Source organism: Puma concolor, chromosome D3 (assembly GCF_028749965.1).
Source record: "Puma concolor isolate L17-30 chromosome D3, mPumCon1.1.hap2, whole genome shotgun sequence".
In the NCBI taxonomy this organism is placed as follows: domain Eukaryota; kingdom Metazoa; phylum Chordata; class Mammalia; order Carnivora; family Felidae; genus Puma; species Puma concolor.
Window position 1 is genome coordinate 45,754,723 of NC_141678.1, and position 16,851 is coordinate 45,771,573.

Below are 16,851 nucleotides of genomic sequence, written 5' to 3' on the forward strand. Positions count from 1 at the left end.
GCCTGGCATTATTTAAACTAGGCAACTAAGCAAGTATACAGTTTATCATATAGTGTATCGGAATCTTTATCAAGTATAAAGGGTTCCTAAATTGGGCAAATTATATATCTAATAAAACTTTGCCCATTACTGATGTGAAATGAAGTAGCTCAGTGAATGATATTTAAGAACACAAATATCATTTTATAAACTATCAACTAGTTTATAAAAAGAAATGAAGAAGGTATATATAGCCATAGTAAAAGTCAAAATAAAGTTTCTTATATCTAAGTTAGAAGTTGGCCAGACTACATAAGGCTAATTTTTCTAATTGGAAAGCAATGTATAATTTTTAATGTTTGTTATAAGCACATTAATAACCACTTAAGACTGTTAAAATAAAAACTGTAATACTGACATCTTCTGAGAGTGTTAGATATATCTTTTAAAACAATTATAAAACTGTTCAACCCAACTGGAATCTTGCCACCCTCAATTCAAATCATAAACAAAACATTTTGTCACTTAGGGCAAGATCATCAACTGACATAAACTCTTATCCCTAAACAACACTTAGAAATTACTGTAGGGGCGCCTGGGTGGCGCAGTCGGTTAAGCGTCCGACTTCAGCCAGGTCACGATCTCGCGGTCCGTGAGTTCGAGCCCCGCGTCAGGCTCTGGGCTGATGGCTCAGAGCCTGGAGCCTGTTTCCGATTCTGAGTCTCCCTCTCTCTCTGACCCTCTCCCGTTCATGCTCTGTCTCTCTCTGTCCCAAAAATAAATAAACGTTGAAAAAAAAAAACTTTAAAAAAAAAATTACTGTAAACAACAATTAAATCAAGTGTTCAAATTGACACAAATGCTGACAGTGAACATAATTTTCTTTTGTCTCAAAAGTTCCTTTCCCACTTCTCTCTCAAACAGCCTTTTGTCTTGTTTTTAATAATTCTAAATAGTTCTTACTAATTCTAAATAGTTTTAAAATAATTCTGGCTGTAGGTAGACAGCTCACCCTAGTTTATTAAGTATTGTGTGTCCATATTAGAGGTGCTGACAGTATTATGTAAATAATCATAATGGGTTTAATCACTTTTAAATTTTTTGCTTGGGGATATAGGCCCTCAATGTTGGGTCAGGGGAGGGGAATGGGGTGATGTGGGGAGTGGGAAAGAGATGAGAAATGCCCAGCACAAACAGCAGAAATAGCCTAAGACTAGGAATCAGTTATCTGTGCCTTAGTCCTTGCTCCAGCCTGGTTCTTCAGGTAAACCATGTAACCTCACTTGTTCATTATACATCTAGGCCTGTGCTGTCCAATATAGTAGCCACTAGCCACATGTGGTTTTGAGCACTGAAATGCAGCTATCCAAATCCAGCTGTGCTATAAAGTCTCATTAATAAATTTTTGTATTGATTATATTTAAGCAATGGAGAGCCACTTAAGGATTTTAAGGAAGGAAATGCCAGGATCAGAAATAATGGTTTAGATCTCTGGCAGCTGTGTGGACACTGCATTAAGGTGAGGAAGACTGGAAGCAAGGAGACTGTATAGTCTAGGTAAGAAATAACATGGCCTAAACGAGGGTAAAAGGGAATGGAAAGGAAAGCACTAATTCAAAACTATTATTTAGGAATAACACCAATGTAATATTGTGATTCACTTGTCCTGACTCTGTGGAAAAGGGTTTGATTTTATTCTAAGGTGATGGGAAGACCCTGGAATGTTTTTAGCAGGACAGCATTTTGTTCTGATTAAATCTGTTATCTGTTTAAAGGACTACTCTGAGTGCTGTACACCACAATAAGGGGGAAACAGAAGTAGAAAGATAGTTGATCTAAAAAAAAAAAAAAAAAAAAAAAGGAGTCTATTGCTGCAGAAGAGGTTTAAGATGCTGATGACTCCACCCTAAGGTGGATGCAGAAGAGGTGGGGAGAAGCAAGTGGATTTGAGTTACTTTGTGACTGCAAAATGGTATTGCCTAATTCGCAGGGTTGAGAAAGGAAAAGTGAAGTTCAAGGAGACCACACCTTTTGACCCCAATTGTTCTGATTAACCTGGAGACTAGGGTGTCTGCTGAGAGTGAGAATACTGTACAGAGGCTTGAGGAAAATAGTGAAGGTTTGGAAGACAGCAAAGGAAACAAGAGCAGCTGAACAAAGTCTGTTTTAAGAATTAATTAATGCCCTATATGAGGTTTGAAACCACATAATTTTAGTGATATCAGTATAACCTGTTGTGTGATTTTTCCTTTGCAACCCTCAGCCATTCAACTATAGGAGTTAAGCAGACTGTAGTACCAACAAAAGGTTTCAGGTTTAAAATGATTTGAGTTAGATGATTTTAAACTCTACATATTTCCAAAATTCTACAGTTCTAAGAATCCTAGAGTTTTTATTGCTACCACACATTTTTTTTCTTATTGTGGTTAAATGTACAGATGTACATATTATAAAATTTACCATTTGAATCATTTCATCACACAATTTTTAAGTCGAGCATCCTAATCAGGGGCCTCGAACGGATTATAGGTGTGCTAGGACATTAAAATCCCAGCCCTCAAGGGAGCATCGCTGGCCCTGGTGGCTGAAGTTCCAACTTCTGCTGCCTCTGGATGGAAGCAGCCTCATCTTTTTATCACAATATGTAATACAATTATTGCTTTTCTAAGCATTAAAAATGTTTGGGAACCACTGTTCAAAGCCATAAAGTTTTCCCACATATCTTTAGAACCTCATAATTTATTCCACCACGTGGGGTTTAAAGCTCCTATTGGGAGAGACTATGAGTATGCCCACTATTTCCACTGTTAAAGTGATCGCCATAAAATCTCACATGGATAATCTAAGAATTTTGAATGGATTCAAAGATTTTCTCTACTTACATAAAAAATAGTTAATCCCAGGGCGCCTGGGTGGCACAGTCGGTTAAGCGTCCGACTTCAGCCAGGTCACAATCTCGCAGTCAGTGAGTTCGAGCCCCGCGTCAGGCTCTGGGCTGATGGCTCAGAGCCTGGAGCCTGTTTCCGATTCTGTGTCTCCCTCTCTCTCTGCCCCTCCCCCGTTCATGCTCTGTCTCTGTCCCAAATAAATAAATAAACGTTGAAAAAAAAATTTTTTTTAAATAGTTAATCCCTTAAACTTTATTCATTTATCCACACAGTACTGACTTTATGGCAGGCACTGGGTTAGTTTCTGGAGGTAAAAAGGTGAACAAGACATGGTTTTGACCTCAAGAAACTTAGTCTAGTGAGAAAAGAAAATTATTCAAATATTTAAAACTGTAATAAGTGTAAGATGGGAACATACACAGTGCTATAAGAGGATTTAATAGAAAAGACTATTAAAACAAGATAAAATGATTAGTAAATAGCTGGGCAAAGGGCAGGGGTAGGTTTGGTTGATAATTCCAGAGGCAACAGCACGCAAAGACCTAGGAGACACTAAAAGGTCAAGGCCAGATGGCAGAAAATGATTGGAAATGAACACCTGCAGAGGTAGTAGAGGCAGTTCAAAGTGGCTTTCTTCGAGGAGTAACAGTAGGCCACTGAATGGTTTAAGCAGCCATTTTCAGATTTATTTTTCAGGAAGATCATAGTAGCTACAATGGAAAGAAGTAGTCTCAAAGTGGGTAAAATTTAAGGTGGGAGGAGGAAAACATAGATTTCTACTTTTTTCTCACCCTTTTAAAAAATGTCTTTAAAAATGTTTGATAGTCATAAGATAACTCAGAAGTACCAATAAGGGCTAGCTTTTTTCCAAGCACATACTGTGTCTATGAACACTGTACTAAGCAATTTACATGTACTAATTCATTTACTCTTCATAATCCTATATGGTTGGTACTATTATTATCCTCAGTTTACAGGTAAGAAAAATGAGACAGAGGTTAAGAAATCCATCCAAGGTCACTTGGTAAGGAAGTATTAGAACAGTATTTGAACCCAGAAGTCTGTCTCCAGAGCCTGTGACTTACCCATTAGACTATTACCATTTTTCAGCAATACATATATACAATTTATCTTTTTTAAAAAAAGTAAGCTCTACACCCAGCATGGGGCTTCAATTCACACCTTGAGATCAAGAGTCCCTTGCTCTACGACTAAGCTAGCCAGGTGCCCCTATTTTTTTGTTGTTGTTCTTTTACATGCATGCAATTTAAAATTTAAATATATACATGAATTGAGAACAGATACTCATTTTTTTTTTCTTCTGAACACCAGTGAAGAGAAAGGTTTAGATGGGGTTGTTGGTTGGATGCATATGGAAAGCAGACTAGCAGACTAGGTTAAGACACAATGGTATTTTTGGAATACTGTGGAAGTGATGAAAAGAAGGGGATTGATTTGGGATATATTTGGTAAGTAAAACTGACAGAATTTGGTGGTAGTTTGGATAAGCGGGTTAAAGGGGGGAAAGGTGTCAAGGATGATTATTTGGATTCTGACTTACATAAATGCATTGGGTAGTGAAGCCATTGGCAGAGGCCAGAGGAACAAGTTACATCATTTTGTTCTGATGGTTTTTCTTCAGACCACAAGTACACTGTTCTTTCAGTGTACGGTTAAATGACAAACTGACTACAGGTTCTTTCCATTTATAACAAAACTTTCCATTATAAACATTTATACAAACAACTATGCCTCCTGTGTTGTATTAGAAATGGCAGTCAATCTTTCACCCATTTTCTTTAAAAGTGTTATGAAGTCTTGTAAACTTTGGAAGCAAATGATAGTTACTCTAACAGGGTAATGAAGATTTAGCAACCCTCTTCCCTAAAAATACCAACGTTCCTATAGCATTGCTCCAATGGTACAGAAACATCCTATTGGGTGAAATCCCGAGGAGTAAGCTCTGATATTCATCCCTTAACATGAGTGAGTGGAAAAAATTAACTTTATATCTTGTATTTATGATTTCCTAAACACTACTTAAGTTTTAAAGTTTATAATACTATGCTTTATCTCCCTCCCAGGTCTCATAACTAGTAAAGAACAGTATTGGACTGGTTTAAAAGATACTGTGATTGTAGCCTATTGTTGTTTATTTTCAACTTCATTTGTAGAACTGCTAATGCTAAAATGCTTCTTTTAGAAATCAAGTAGGAAAACAGACTAACAGGTTGACCATTACAAACACACAGCCACAGAAAGCGCTGATTTAAAAAAAAATTAAATTACCTAAATTATCCCAACAAATAATGCTGGGCACTTCTGATTCCGTCTCATTTCAGGGTCCTCAGGAACTTTCCACTTACACATCGCTTTGCTACGTGGCCTCACCACCCAGTCCTGTCAGGTCACGTCACTAATCTGCAGGTAATAGATAGCTACAAGGCAGAACGCTACCTTGGACTGATCCGTGTCCATTCCTTTATCAGTTAGTGTTAACTGTCCCTGTGGTAGTGGCCACTTACACAGGCTTTCCTGAAATATGCTAACGTCAGACACACTGGTAACACCACGGTCTTGAATTTCCCAGACGGAAATGCCTGAGTTTTCTCCAGCGCATCTCAAAAACGCTGTAGCGGCCGCCAGCTCCCGGAGCCGTCCCGTAAACAGCAGGGGCTGGCGCTCGACTCTCCAGTCACCACCCTTAATTTTGGAACACACGGGCCACCCAGCTCTTCCGCCAGAGGCGTGCGGTGCACCGCCTAGCTCGGCGGCCGGAGGAGGGGCGTGACGTGAAGGGAACTCCTCCGTGACGTCGAGCGGGCTCCGAGGGGGGCGGGCCCGGGCGCCTACAAGCCCGGCCGCCGGCCCTCGGGCCCTTCCCCACCCCCGGAAAGCGCGGGCCGCCCTGACGGGCCGGCTTTCCCAGAGGGGGGTTGGCGGATTAGTGAGGGAAAGAGAAGAAAAGCGAGTGGCCGTTCCTTCACAGCCCCGGAGTCGTGTCTGCTTCCGTGCTGGGGCTTTCGAGAATCTTGAGGAAGACTTGTAAGCCGTGAATAAAAAGGTATCTCCTTCCCCAGACCCGGAGTGCTGGGTCTTAGTGGCTACTTCCGGTCAGGAGCTGCCGGCCGAACGTAGGCGTTTGGCCCCTGGGGTGGGGGTGGCGTACGGATTCGGGGCTGCCTGAGGAATAAGGCTGGGGCCCGGATAAACTCCGCTGGAGGTGGGCGGGAAAGGAGGACGAGCCCGCGCTCCCTGCGGTTGTTTGGTCTCCCGCGCTGGCTGAGGATTCGCTTACCCACTACGAGCCCGCCCCCGCGCATGCGCCGCCGGCGGGGGGGGGGGGGGGTGCGCGGTGCTCGCTTCCAGCGTCAGTCGCGCTGCTGGTTTTTGGAGCGTTTGGGTGGCCGCGGTGCGGGGGGAGAGGTTGGTGGCTACGGGTCCTGGGATGGGCATGGGAGCCTCTGGACCTCTGCTTTGCCCGTAAGAGGACCTGTCCAGTCCCTGTGCGTTTGTCGCGGGCACGTGTGTGACTCCAGGCGCGGCCCTTGCCCTGTGTGAGAATACGTGCGGCGGGTGCTACTGGAAAGAGTTTACTGAGCACCTTCACTGTGGTTGGTGGTTTACAGTGCTACAGGATGCATAGAAATGTATTCAATTATTACAGACCTTTGAGCCCGGAATGCACTTTGAGGCACGAGGTGCACATTTCTGCGAAATTAAGGCGCATCCTCGTGTAACCATAACGGTTCAAACCAAAAGAAATTCTGACAAAAGTGCTGGCCGTGCAGGATAGGCTTGAGATGGTTTTTCGAGCCAGAATTTGCAAGTTCAGTGTGGGTAAACTGTTTTTATGTGGTGAAAAAACACTTTTTTTTTTTTTTTGCTACCTCTCAGGGTACGTTAACGAATGCTTATTTTATTTACACTGTTTTAAGCAATTGAATACTATGCAATTTTAAAATATTCATTGAAGTCATTAAAATTTTGTTTTAAACTATTACTTAATAGAACTAATTACTGTTGGGGGGGCCTCCTTTATTTTATAACATATTTATTTATTTTTGGGAGAGCACAAGAGGGGATGGGGGCGGTCAGAGAGAGGGGGCAGAGGATGGGAAGCTGCTCTTGGCTGAAAACAGTGAGCCCAGTGCTGGGCTTGAATTCGTAAACCATGTGTATGATCATGACCTGAGCCGAAGTCTGACCCTCAGTTGACTGAGACACCCAGGTGCCCCATCTTAGGCTACTGGAAAGTATTTTGCAGTTGATTAACATCGCTAGAGTATGAGGGCCACCCCCACCCCCATTTAGCTGTGTTGGTCCTAACAGAATGACCTTGGGAAAGTCACTTAATTTCGTAAACCTGTTTTTCCAACTCTAAAGTGAAATTAGTAACAGTAGCTGTTTTATAGAGTTCTCAAGATTAAGTTTAAAAATGACTATAAAGCAGCACGGTATCTGGCATATAGTAAACAAATGGTGGCTTTTACTGACAGTAGTGTAAGCCTGTTTATCTTTTAAGGTTAAGAAATAGAATTCAGGCCTCTCTGGAAGTGAAGCTGTGTTAATTCACCCAATCCCTCTTTTAAAAACTCTGTTGTGGAAATAATATACACAAGAGAGAGACCCATCCATTACAGTTTCAATAATTGTCAAAGCAGGCCTACTGGTTTCATCTCCCTACCCGGCATTCATGTTTTGTTTTAGCTGGAGCATTTGAAAGCAAATCCAGAACAGGTGAGTTTACCTGTAAACGTATCAGTATATATCTCTTTAACAGCTAAGGACTTTTTTTTTTTTTAAATATGAGCAAATTATACCCAAGACAATTAAAAATAATGCGCTAATATTCTCTAAAATCCAGTACATGTTCAGTTTTCACTGTCTCAACAAAGCCTAATCACAGTTGTTTTTTGGTGTTTTTTTTTTTAATTTTTTTTTCAACGTTTATTTATTTATTTTTGCGACAGAGAGAGACAGAGCATGAACGGGGGAGAGGCAGAGAGAGAGGGAGACACAGAATCGGAAACAGGCTCCAGGCTCTGAGCCATCAGCCCAGAGCCTGACGCGGGGCTCGAACTCCCAGACCACGAGATCGTGACCTGGCTGAAGTCGGACGCTTAACCGACTGCGCCACCCAGGCGCCCCTGTTTTTTGTTTTTAAATTAAGTAGGCTTCATGCCAAACGTGGGGCTTGAACTCATGACCCTGAGATCAGTAGCTCTACATAGTGAACCAGCTGGGTGCCCCCAATCACAACGTTTATAAAACTTAAGAGTGTATTTTTCCAGTCTTCTCCTTTAGAAGTGTCATTGCTTATTTTAGCTTCTTCATTAGAGACCTTGAGAAATGATTAGTAAGAAACACTTAAATCAGTTTGGGCATGTTAGTAATGGTAAATCATTGGCTAAGGAGCCATATGTGAGGTTTAGTAAACTTACTAATCGTTTTCTTTTTTTAGTGGTAGCTAGTTAATGGTTTCAACTTAAGGACACGTTAAAATATTTATGAATCCACTTGAACTTCTCAGTATCCTGTTGCTTCCTTCAGGGGCTTACACAAGTAATTATCATTCACCTCTACCCTAAGAGGGACACAAAATAGCCTTACCCTTTTTGTCTTGTTACTAGACGTTTCTGTATTCATAGTTCTTTGCTGTGCCTGTATCTTGCTCACTGATTTCTCTTGTAATAAGAAAGGTATTCAGATGTTCGTGTGTATTAATCACAAACATCTTTCTTGCTCTTTTATGAGGCATGTGCTTCTGTGTATATGTAGATGTATATATGTGAATACTGTTTAAGTCAAGGGTATTCAGAATGTTTTCCAGTTATTGGTTCAGTATATTGTTGCACTTCATATCAACTGAAAAGTTTAACAAAAAATTAATTCTTTGTAGAACGTTGCATTATTCAATGCTGATCATGAATGACTATAAACCTCTCAATATCAGAAACATCTCAATTTGAGTAATTATTCCTTTCTAGGAGGAATAAGAGAAAGTTTGCCTTAAAATTTAGCTTAACTAAAGACCAAATAACTGAAATCAGGGTTCTCAGCATAATTGTCTTTACTTCCCATTCCCCAGATTCTCAAAATGATTGAGTGTAGGTAAATAAGGAAAACTTGAGAATAGCTGGCTAAGCTTGAAGATACTCTAACTTAAAATTACATACAGATAAATGTAAAATTCATTTGTGTTGCAATCTGTTGTTTCAGGTATTTCAACTGCCCAAGACAACTTCATACCTATATAATGTAACAGAAAAAGTCAGAAAACATTAGGCAAATAGAAGTGTGGAGCATATTAAGAAAGATGAACATCTCTGGAAGCAATTGTGGAAGCCCTAGTTCTATAGATATATCTAATGACTTCAAGGAACTTTGGACAAAACTAAAAGAGTATCATGATAAAGAAGTACAAGGTAAGAATCTTTTTTTTTTTTTTTTTTTTTAATAGTACACCAGTATTCTATTGAGACTAAATAGTTGTAACTTTGTGTGACAGTTCAGGGATCTCATTTTTAAGGGACCTAATAAAGGTAATTTTTTGTGAGTCATTTATGATTGAGTTGTTGCTCTATAACTATAGACACCTACTATGGGATGTAGTTTTTGCACATCTTAAGTTATTTACTATGGTAATATGTGTGGTGTGGTGGAAACGGCATAGAAATTGTTGATTGATGACCTGGATGTGAATTCCGAATTCATTTATCTACTTGATCTGTGATCTCAGCCAAGATATATAATCTCTAAACTTTTTTTCCTATAAAATTATGTGCAGGATTCTTTATAGCCATTAAAATACTAAAGTTATTCTTCAAGCTTTTGGGAATCTATTTGCTACCAAGCACTGAGATATGAAAGTGAATGGCAGTTTGCTTTCAAAGAGCCTGGAGTCTAATAGAGATAGAGCCATGTAAACAGATAATTACAGTATAATGAAATAAATGCTAAAAGGTTTATGTGAAGTGCAATGAGTGTGAGGAGAATTGAGCAGTTGTGGTTGAGATGAATATATAATTATTATTTGTGATTGTGTTAAAACGTACTCCAGATAAAAGAATTTTCTCTTAAAGGTAGACTCAACGTTTGGTATTAATATCTGTCTAATTCTGTTACTATAACATAATACGTTTTTCCCATGGGCGGAAATTGCTTGGTATTATGTTTTTTTCTTGCTGCAACCATAGGTTTAATACTATAGTGCTTGACAGCCTTCACATTACACTGGAATGCCATTAAAATCTAATCCACCTAATCTTACTTACATTTTCAAAGAAAAAAATATTTCATCTGAAAGAAAATATAAAGAATAAAAAAAAAAAACCCAAACCTCTAAATTAGACTATATTCTCTATCTTTTGAATGTCTAGATCGATCAAAAACTTTTCAGGTATTCTCTTTATATTTTAACCAAATCAGATTGGTTCAAAAGAATGCATCATTCATCAGAGATGAGCACTAATGGATCCTGGGGTCATGAGTGTTCCTAATGCTGAGAATGTTTTTTTTCTGTCCATGTGTTGCTTTTTTGTACTTAGTTATAATTACTTTTGCCCCAGTTTTCTGGAATGGGCAGACAAAGACTGTATATGGTCAATTTGAGAAAATATATAAATGGCAATAAAATTTGTTTCTTCCTGTTGGGTAAAACCAAAGCAATAAATGGCAATTTTCTCATAAAAAAAAAAAAAAAAAAACAACAACCATGATCCACCTAGTATGTGGGTCTGTGTTAGAACTTTTCTGTGGTAAATGTAGTTCTTGGCAGAACCTCATGATAATGGACTCATCATGAATTAATGAAGCATGGACCCCAGAAGTATTCTTGCATACCCCAGTGTACTGGCAGACTCTTGTTCAAGAAAAGTTTTGGGGTACACTTACCATATGCCATACCTTATGAATAAGAATGAATCATATATAGTTATCTGGGAACATAAAGGAAGAACCGGGTGTGTGCGCGCGTGCCCTTGAGAGAGATTGATTGATTGATTGATTGATTTACTGTCAAATCAGGCTTTACCATTGAAATGAGTCTAATTAGCCAGACAAAGAAGATTGTAGGAGGGGAACGTTTTAAGAGAATAGCTTAAGCACAAGTTTGGCAGTAACGGCTTGATTTTAATCAAAGAACTGTAGATAAGTTGGTACAGCTCACAGAGAAAATGAGGTAAGTGATGGGAATTTATTGGTCAGGTGGAAAGAGGATGGTGCTAGAGAGGTAGATAGATTCAAATTATGTAAAACATTAAGTACTATGCTAAAGAGATTGTTACCATGCTTTATCTTTAGGATTAAGTCTAAAATTTTCATTTTCAGTGCTTACTTCTATTACTTGTATAGGTAGTGCTGTGTTGAGAAAGAGGCTATGTGATGTACTTGTTACTGGATCTAGGCTGCCAATATTTGAAAGCCATCTCACCCTTGAAGGTGGTGACCTTGTGCAAGCTATTTAACTTTACGGTGCACCAGATTCCTTATCTATAAAATAAAGATACTAATAATAGTTACTTCACATTATATTAAATATTTTAATATATGTAAAACATTTTGAAGAGTTTATGGCACATAGTAAGCAATATATGTACTAGCTATATGCGTTTAGATATTAGAATGTTGTCCTTTCTGAAGCAGCACCGTTATAATTATCTGTGCCCGCTGTGTACTATCCCAGCCAGATACAGTGAGATACTATAAAAAAGTTATAACAGAGATTTCACATACTGATTACTTTTACGTTCCTCTTTATGATTTTTGAAACTGCTAATTTCTAGAAAGAAACAGAAAAAGAATGGCCAAAAAAATAAACATGAGAAAATTTAAATGGTTAAGAAATCTTGGAAAATTCTTACTTTTATCTCTTCTTGGCGAGGGGGAGAAGTGGGGATACTTTTTAAAAATTTCCATGAAATATACATAAAATTTTTCATCTTAACTGTTTTTAAGTGTACACTTCAGTGGCGTTAAATACATTCATGATGTGTGCGACTATCACCACCATCCATCTCCAGAGCTCTTCATCTTGTAAAACTGAAATTTTATACCTATTAAACAATAACTCCCCATTTATCCCTGCCTCCAGCCCCTGGCAGCCACTATTCCACTTTCTATCTCTGTGATTGTGACCATTCTAAATATCTCATAACAGTCTTTTTGTGACTGGCTCATTTCACTTAGCATAAGGTCTTCAAGTTTCATCCATATTGTAACATATTACAGAATTTTTTCTCTTTTAAGGCTGAATAATATTCCATTGTATATACCACATTTTGCTTATCCATTCATTCATCCATTGTTGGACATTTGAGTTGCTTACATCTTTTGGCTGTTGAGAATAATGTTGCTCTGAACAGGAGTGTACAAGTAATCTTTAAGACCCTACTTTCAACTCCTTTGGAAGTGTATCTAGAAGTGGGATTGCTGAATTATATGATAATTATATTTTTAATTTTTTGAGGAATTACCATACTCTTTTCCATTTTTACATTCCCACCAGCAACGCACAAGTGTTAACAGTTTCTCCACATTCTTACCAACACTTGGTATCTTCTGTTTTCTTTTTTTTTCTTTTGATAGTCGTAGCCATCCTAGTGGATGTAAGGTGATACTGTGATTTTGATTTGCATTTACCTAAAGATTAGTGATGTTGAACATTTTTTCATGTACTTACTGGCCATTTGTGTATCATTGGAGAAATGTTTATTCAAGTCCTTTGTCTATTTTTTTTTTAATGTTTATTATTGAGAGACACAGAGTGTGAGCAGGGGAGGGGCAGAAAGAGGGGGGGTAGACACAGAATCTGAAGCAGGCTCCAGGTTCTGAGCTGTCAGCACAGAGCCCGACATGGGGCTTGAACTCACAAACCGCAAGATCATGACCTGAGCTGAAGTTGGATGCTTAACCACCTGAGCCACCCAGGCGCCCCTCCTTCGTCCAATTTTTAATCAGCTTTGGTTTTTTGTTGTTGAGTGGTAGAAGTTCTTTATATATTCTGGATATTACTCTTTTATCAGATACATAATTTGCAAACATTTTCTCCCATTCTCTGGGTTGCTTTTTCATTCTGTTCATTGTGTTCTTTGACATACAGAAGTTTTAAATTTTGATATAATCCACTTTATGTTTTTCTTTTGTTGCCTGTGCTTTTGGTGTCTTACCCGAGAAATCATTGCCAGATCTAATATTATTTAGCTTTTACCCTGTTTTATAGTTTTAGCTCTTATGTTCGGATCATTCATCCACGTTGAGTTACATTTTGTATATGATACAAGGGCCAAATTTCATTCTTTTGTGTGTGGATATCTAATATTCCCAGCACCATTTGTTGAAAAGACTGTTTCCCCGTAAAGTTTCTGGGCACCATTGTCAACCATTTGATCGTATATACAAATATGAGTATACTTCTGGACTTCCTCTTCTGTTGGTCTACACATCTGTCTTTCTGTCAGTACTATACTGTTTTGATTATTGTAACTTTTAGTAAGTTTTGAAATCAGGAAGTGGGATCTCTAGTTTTGTTCTTCTTCAGGTTTGTTTTGTCTATGTGGAGTCCCATGAGATTCCATATGAATTTAAGACAGCTTTTTCTATTTCTGCAAAAATCATCATTGGACTTTTGATACAGATTGCATTGAATCTGTAGATTTCTTTGAGTAGTATTGACATCTTAACCATGTTGAGCTTTCCAGTCCATGAATATGCCAAGTCTTTCTATTTATTTATGTAGTTTTTAATTTCTTTAAGGAATGAATACTTGATAATTTTCAGTGTACAAATCCTTCATCTCTTTGGGTAAGCTTATTCCTAAGTATTTTTTTTTTTTAACGTTTATTCATTTTTTTTTTTTTTAATTTTTTTTTTTTTCAACGTTTATTTATTTTTGGGACAGAGAGAGACAGAGCATGAACGGGGGAGGGGCAGAGAGAGAGGGAGACACAGAATCGGAAACAGGCTCCAGGCTCTGAGCCATCAGCCCAGAGCCCGACGCGGGGCTCGAACTCACGGACCGCGAGATCGTGACCTGGCTGAAGTCGGACGCTCAACCGACTGCGCCACCCAGGCGCCCCACGTTTATTCATTTTTGAGAGACAGAGACAGAGTGCAAGCAGGGTTGGGCAGAGAGAGAGGGAGACACAGAATTTGAAGCAGGCTCCAGGCTCTGAGCTGGCAGTACAGAGCCCTATGCGGGGCTCCAACCCACAAACCATGAGATCATGACCTGAGCCGAAGTCGAACACTTAATCGACTGAGCCACCCAGGTGCCCCCTAAGTATTCTTTTTGATGCTATAAATAGAATTGTTTTCATTTCCTTTTTTTTTTCTTGAAGTTTATTTTTTTTTTAGTAATCTATACACCCAGTGTCAGCTTGAACTCAAGACCCTGACATCAAGAGTTGCATGCTCTTCCGACTGAGCCAGCCAGGCATCCCTCATTTCCTTTTCTGATTATTTGTTGTTAGCGTGCAGAAACAAAATTGGTGTCTGTGTATTGATTTTGTATCCTGCAACTTTCCTAGAAGTCTTTACTTATTGTGGGTTTTTGTTTTTTGTTTTTTTTTAAATTTTTGAGACAGAGAGAGACAGAGCATGAATGGGGGAGAGTCAGAGAGAGAGGGAGACACAGAATCTGAAGCAGGCTCCAGGCTCTGAGCTGTCAGCACAGAGCCCGACGCGGGGCTCGAACTCACGGACCGTGAGATCATGACCTGAGCCGAAGTCAGACGCTTGACCGACTGAGCCACCCAGGTGCCCCTAATTGTGGTTTTTTAAATTCCTAGCTGAAGTAAACATTAGAAACTCTTTACTTTTTTTCATTATGAAAAGTTGGAGTTCAGCTACCTCTACTATACGTGCATCCTTTATGCTCTGTTGTGCTCATTCGTTGACCAATCATTCTGTTTCATTTTTCATTAAAGCCCTCTTTCAGCGTATAGGAGTGCTGATGTAATTGAGGTACAGTTGTGTTCATTTAGAAATCAAGGTATCTGTTATTGTTTAATCTATTTTTTTAACTTAAGCTTTTTTCTAAATTGTCAAAACACAAAGTAAAAAAAAGTTTCCCACTCCCCCAACACAAACTGGTAACGACTTTTATAATCTTTTGTGTTTATATTCAGTGTTCATTTCTAATTTAAAGTTTAGGTGTTTTTTTTTTCATTTTTTTTTTTAGGAATTATTACATATATACAAAAGTAAAGAAAATCATAAAATGAACTCCTATATAGTCATCACTCAGTTTGAACTATCATCAATAAATGGCCAGTCTTATTTTACTTGTATTCCATGTACTTCTCTATCCCTCTTTCACTCAGTTACTTTGGAGTCTCTGACATAATTTATCTATAAATATTTAGTATGTGTTTGTAGTAGGCTTTTTAACTAGAAAGAACCATTATCACGCTAACAAAACAAATAATTAACATCTAGTACCTATTAGATGATAGTGTTCAATTTTCCACAATTGTCAAAAATATCTTTATAGTTCAAATCTGTATCTAAAAGACATCTCTATGATGTGTGATTACTATGTTAATTTTTTCAATGTAATTTTTATATTTTTCTTACGAAATTAAGTATCTTTGCTAATGTTTGAGTGATTTATATTTTTTATGAACTGTTACATACTTTATTGCTTCCTTTCTTTTCTTTTCTTTTCTTTTCTTTTCTTTTCTTTTCTTTTCTTTTCTTTTTTAAGTTTATTTATTTTGAGAGAGAATGAGCAGGGAGGGACAGAAAGAGTGAGGGGAGAGAGAGAATCCCAAGCAGGCTCCACACTGTCAACGTGGAACCTGACACCGGGCTTGAACTCACAAACACTGAGTTCGTGACCAGAGCTGAAGTCAAGAGTCAGATACTTAACTGATTGAACCACCCAGGTGCCCCATTGTTGCTTATTTTCTAGGATTGTTGGCCTTTCTCCTCTAAATTTCTAGGACCTGTTTAGTTCAAATATTTGAAAAATTGGGAATTCAAATTTGTTGTTAGTGATAAAGATCTTATTTTAAAGTAAACTATGCTCATGGTCATATGTCTAAGGATAAATATGAATATTTTACATTAATTGTGCTCATTGACTATACTGTTTTCCCCAGAAAATCTATTGTAAAACTTTGAGGAACAATTCTGAGTTTTAGTACTGACTTGCTATTCATTCAGTGAGGGTCGTTAGATTATATGCTAAGAATGATAGCAGTTGCTGAGGATAGAACAGTGAAGATGACACAGTGAGTTTTGGGGGCTTTGAATTCATTTTTTTAGGAAAATATATAATATAATTGTACAGTGAAATGGTAGCAAAAATAAGCCACATACGAGAGAGTCTGCCTTGGTAACCCAATAACAACATTGTAATCAGCTACATGCACTACTTATAAAACTGGGAAGGAATAAACAGTCTGACAATTTATGTTGAAGAGCAGCAGTATCTTCTTTTTGGTTTATCATGCTGTGACTGTATCACATAGGTTTACCAATAAGAACAGCTTCAAGTTTTAACTATTATGGGAGTGTCACTGCTACATATTATAAAACTTATCCTAGGTGATCTGGAAGTGAAGCAAATATAATATCTTGAAATATTTTTAAATAGAACCAGACATACTTGAGTTGTTAATAAACATTTGATAGGAAACTAGTATTCTTCCATCTTCAAGCATAAGGTTAGCTTCTTTATTCTTCAAATGATTATTTATGTTGTTTTATAACTGGTTTTAAGAAGATCATTAAGTTTTTATTAGGCAGAGTCCCTATCTTACTCATCTTTACATCCCTGTAGGTAAAAGTACTTGGCACATACTAAAAAATTAATAAGTGGTATATGAATGAATTGCATAGTTTATAGCTTGGTCAATGTGATATTTTCTTGAACATCAGTATTTTAAATCCCATTATATGAAAGTATCAACTTTAAAAATTTTTTGACATTTATCTGTTGTTGAAAGACAGAGAGCACTAGTGGAGGAGGGGCAGAGTG

At 38.1% G+C, this 16,851-nt stretch overlaps 1 protein-coding gene across 7 annotated transcripts in view; it reads left to right on the top strand.

Moving 5' to 3' along the window:
- The window catches only part of RBBP8 (RB binding protein 8, endonuclease), a 112,727-nt gene that overhangs the window by 13,350 nt on the left and 82,526 nt on the right, over window positions 1-16,851 (top strand). Inside the window, exons 1-3 of one of the 7 annotated variants that reach the window (XM_086682604.1) lie at window positions 1,393-1,536; window positions 5,210-5,294; window positions 9,090-9,295. In XM_086682604.1, coding sequence (XP_086538730.1) covers window positions 9,187-9,295 — 109 coding nt within the window. In that variant the 5' untranslated portion in view covers window positions 1,393-1,536; window positions 5,210-5,294; window positions 9,090-9,186. Of the gene's footprint in view, window positions 1-1,392; window positions 1,537-5,209; window positions 5,295-5,665; window positions 5,932-7,188; window positions 7,608-9,089; window positions 9,296-16,851 lie in introns of those variants that run through there. The other 6 variants (XM_086682603.1, XM_086682608.1, XM_086682607.1 and 3 more) reach the window with 6 other exon arrangements.